The 2,995-nt window shown below is 43.7% G+C and overlaps 1 protein-coding gene across 1 annotated transcript in view; it reads right to left on the bottom strand.

The window, feature by feature from the left end:
- The window catches only part of Dnajc16 (DnaJ (Hsp40) homolog, subfamily C, member 16), a 28,505-nt gene that overhangs the window by 20,515 nt on the left and 4,995 nt on the right, over positions 1–2,995 (bottom strand). The window contains exon 3 of the mRNA XM_013022222.1: positions 744–810. Coding sequence (XP_012877676.1) covers positions 744–810 — 67 coding nt within the window. The remainder of the gene's footprint in view (positions 1–743; positions 811–2,995) is intronic.

Raw genomic sequence — 2,995 nt, 5'->3', positions numbered from 1 at the left:
AAAGAATCTACCAAGAAGAAAGAAAGATAAGGAATCCAAAGTAAACCACGAGGTTCACCTAGAAGACTTTTGTTCTGTGGTGCTGGGAATCGAACCGAGGGCTCTGTGCATATTAAGCAAATATTCTACTACCGAGCTCTATCTTCAGCCTCCAAAGGCTTTTCTGTAAGCAGCTTAGTGACACAGAAAGACTAAATGTAAAGTGTATAACACATTTGTTTGTTTTGGTGCTGGTCAGGGGCGTGAACTCAGGGCCTGGGTGTTGTCTCTGACCCTTTGTGCTCAAAGTTATTGCTTTACCACTTATGCTACAGCTCCATTTTGGGCTTTTTAGTGGTTAATTGGAGATAAGAGTCTCACAGACTTTCCTGTCCAGGCTGGCTTTGAACTGTGATTCTGAGATCTCAGCCTGCTAAGTAATTAAGATACAGGGGTAGGCCATTGGCACCTGGCTGATGTGTGATTCTTTAAAAATCTACCTAAAATGGTAAGAGAGACATATGCTGGGTAATTTCGCAATTCTAATTAGAGCCCTTAAAATAGGCCAGATTTTCCAAGAGCTGAAGTCTTTACACACTTGTTTCAATATGCTGGATGGGGCCAAATATGTTCTGCTCACTGTCATGTGGAAACTGGGTCAGAACCTGCGGAATATGCTCTTTCAGAGAGAATATTCTAGAGCTGATTACCTAAGGCACACTTGATGGGAACTCATGGCAGTATTACAAAGTCGGAGACAATACCTCATAAGCCTTGCTGATCTGAATGAACTTGTCTTCGGCCCCAGGATCTTTGTTTTTATCAGGATGCCTGAAACACAAATGGGCAGCCAGTGAGAATGGGCTCAATGTGTTCCCAGTCATGTAACATCCTCAGACACACATTTACCAACATCAGGGGTCGCTTTCTTAGGAGAGGTCTCCTAAAATAAATGCTAGAAGCAATCGGATGCTTCACAAGACTCTGAAACAGGAAAGTCTTTATCAGGTCACCTCCTCCCAAAGCATTGGAGCTGGGCACATTTCCACAGCAGCAGAAAACATTGCAGTGTCTTATGGAAGACAAGTGCAGATGTGCGAATCCAGCTGGGCAGCTCAAGCTAAACTGCTTCTGTGTTCTCCTAACTGCAAGTGTTGGTGGCTGTTCCTTCCCACGTTAGTGGTTTGGAACCAGGCACTGTTTCTTTTCTTTTGGTGCCAATACTAGGGCCTGAACTTAGTTCTTTCTATTCAAGTGTGGTGCTCTATCACTGGAGCCCCTGCTCCACTTCTGGCTTGTTGCTGGCTAATTGGAGATTAAGAGTCTCACAGATTTTCCTTCCCAAGCTGGCTTGAATAGCTAGAATTACAGGTGTGAGCCACTGGTGCTCAGCTTAAGGCACTGCTTCTGGTAACAAGCAGGTGGGCATGAGAGATGGCTGTAGGATGCACAGAGTATTTTACTGATGACCTTCAAGTCAGAATGCTTCAGAGTCTGCCATCACCTGCCTGGGACTGCCTTGTAGCTACACACATGATTTTCAGCCCATGTTTAAGCTGTGTCTGTAGTTAACACAAAGATCTTTCCACTCATCTTATAACACTAAGCATTTGCTGTCATCAATGACTAACTGCCTCAATCTTGAGTTCATGTATCATTCTGTAATTTTTTTTTGTGCTTATACCAATTTTCTTGGTGGGGAGGGCATTTCAAAACCCTGGACAGCAGGGGCTAGTCTTGCTTCCCTGCCAGACCCTAGGATCTCCATAAGTATATATTCACTACATTAAAAGAGTGTAATGACAAGCTGGGTACTGGTGGCTCATGCCTATAATCCTAGCTGCTTGGGAGGCTGAGATCTGAGAATTGAGGTGCTAAGCTAGCCAGGTAGACCAAGAGATTCTAGCAGCAATTAGCCAGAAGAAAAAGCCTGAAGTAGAACTGTGGCTCAAATGGTAGAGCACCAGTCTTGAGTGCCAAGACCTAAGTTCAAGTCCCAGTATAGGTGCATGCGTGCACATGCACATGGGCGCACATGTGCGCGTGCACACACGCACGCACGCACGCACGCGCGCGCACACACACACACACACACACACACACACTGTATGACAGAGTTTGCTTGTGTGTTTATCTTTTGAGACAGTCTCCCTTATAGCCCAGGCCAGCCTGGAACTCAAGGTTTGCTTGCCTCAGCCTCCTGATGGCTGAGATTACAAACATGTGCCACCATACTTGGCCTCACATTTATTCTCTATGTAATCAATTTTGTTAACCTCTTCTAAATTTCTTCTAGCAAAGGTTCTGGGAAGATAAAACAATCCACAGGGAAGTAAATAACTACTAAAAATATGCCAAGCGCATTAGAATAATTAAAAAAAAAAACACCCCACACCTTAGAATTTAGTGAATTCATTCAATGTATTTGAATGCTATGGAGCACATACTCTCATCTCTGACATCATTCTGCCCTTCAGGTTAAATCCTTGGGAATATCTCTGCTAAATACAATAAAAACAGCATGATGGAAGGAAATGAGATGGTGGGTCCAAAGAATGTTCTGAATGACCAAAAAAAAGGGGTTTCACTACTCAAACTTAGGCTAAAGACTGAGTGGAGAAAATTATGCAATCCTGCAAATGAAGATTTAACATAAAGAACTTTCTAGTGAAGAAGGGTAGGAAAAGATTTCTTAGGAGACTGAAGCAGAGAGAGTACCCAGCACTAAGGAAATCACACACAGTCTGTGCACAGGGAGTAGGTTCCTGAATATAAAGTAAAACACAGATACAAAAGGGGAAGTTCTGCCCTAGGAAGTAAAGTATCTTCCAATGCTAGAATATCAGTGAATATGAAATTCTTTATTTTTTTTTTGGTCCAGTCATGGGGCCTGAACTCTGGGCCTGGGAGCTGTCCCTCAGCTCTGCAGCTCAAGGCTAGCGCTCTACCACTTGAGCCACAGCGCCACTTCCGGCTTTTTTCTTTTTGCTTATGTGGTGCTGAGGAATTGAACCCA

Source organism: Dipodomys ordii, unplaced genomic scaffold (genome assembly GCF_000151885.1).
Source record: "Dipodomys ordii isolate 6190 unplaced genomic scaffold, Dord_2.0 Scaffold61, whole genome shotgun sequence".
Taxonomy (NCBI): Eukaryota; Metazoa; Chordata; class Mammalia; order Rodentia; family Heteromyidae; genus Dipodomys; species Dipodomys ordii.
This window is presented reverse-complemented; position numbering and strand designations above follow the sequence as displayed.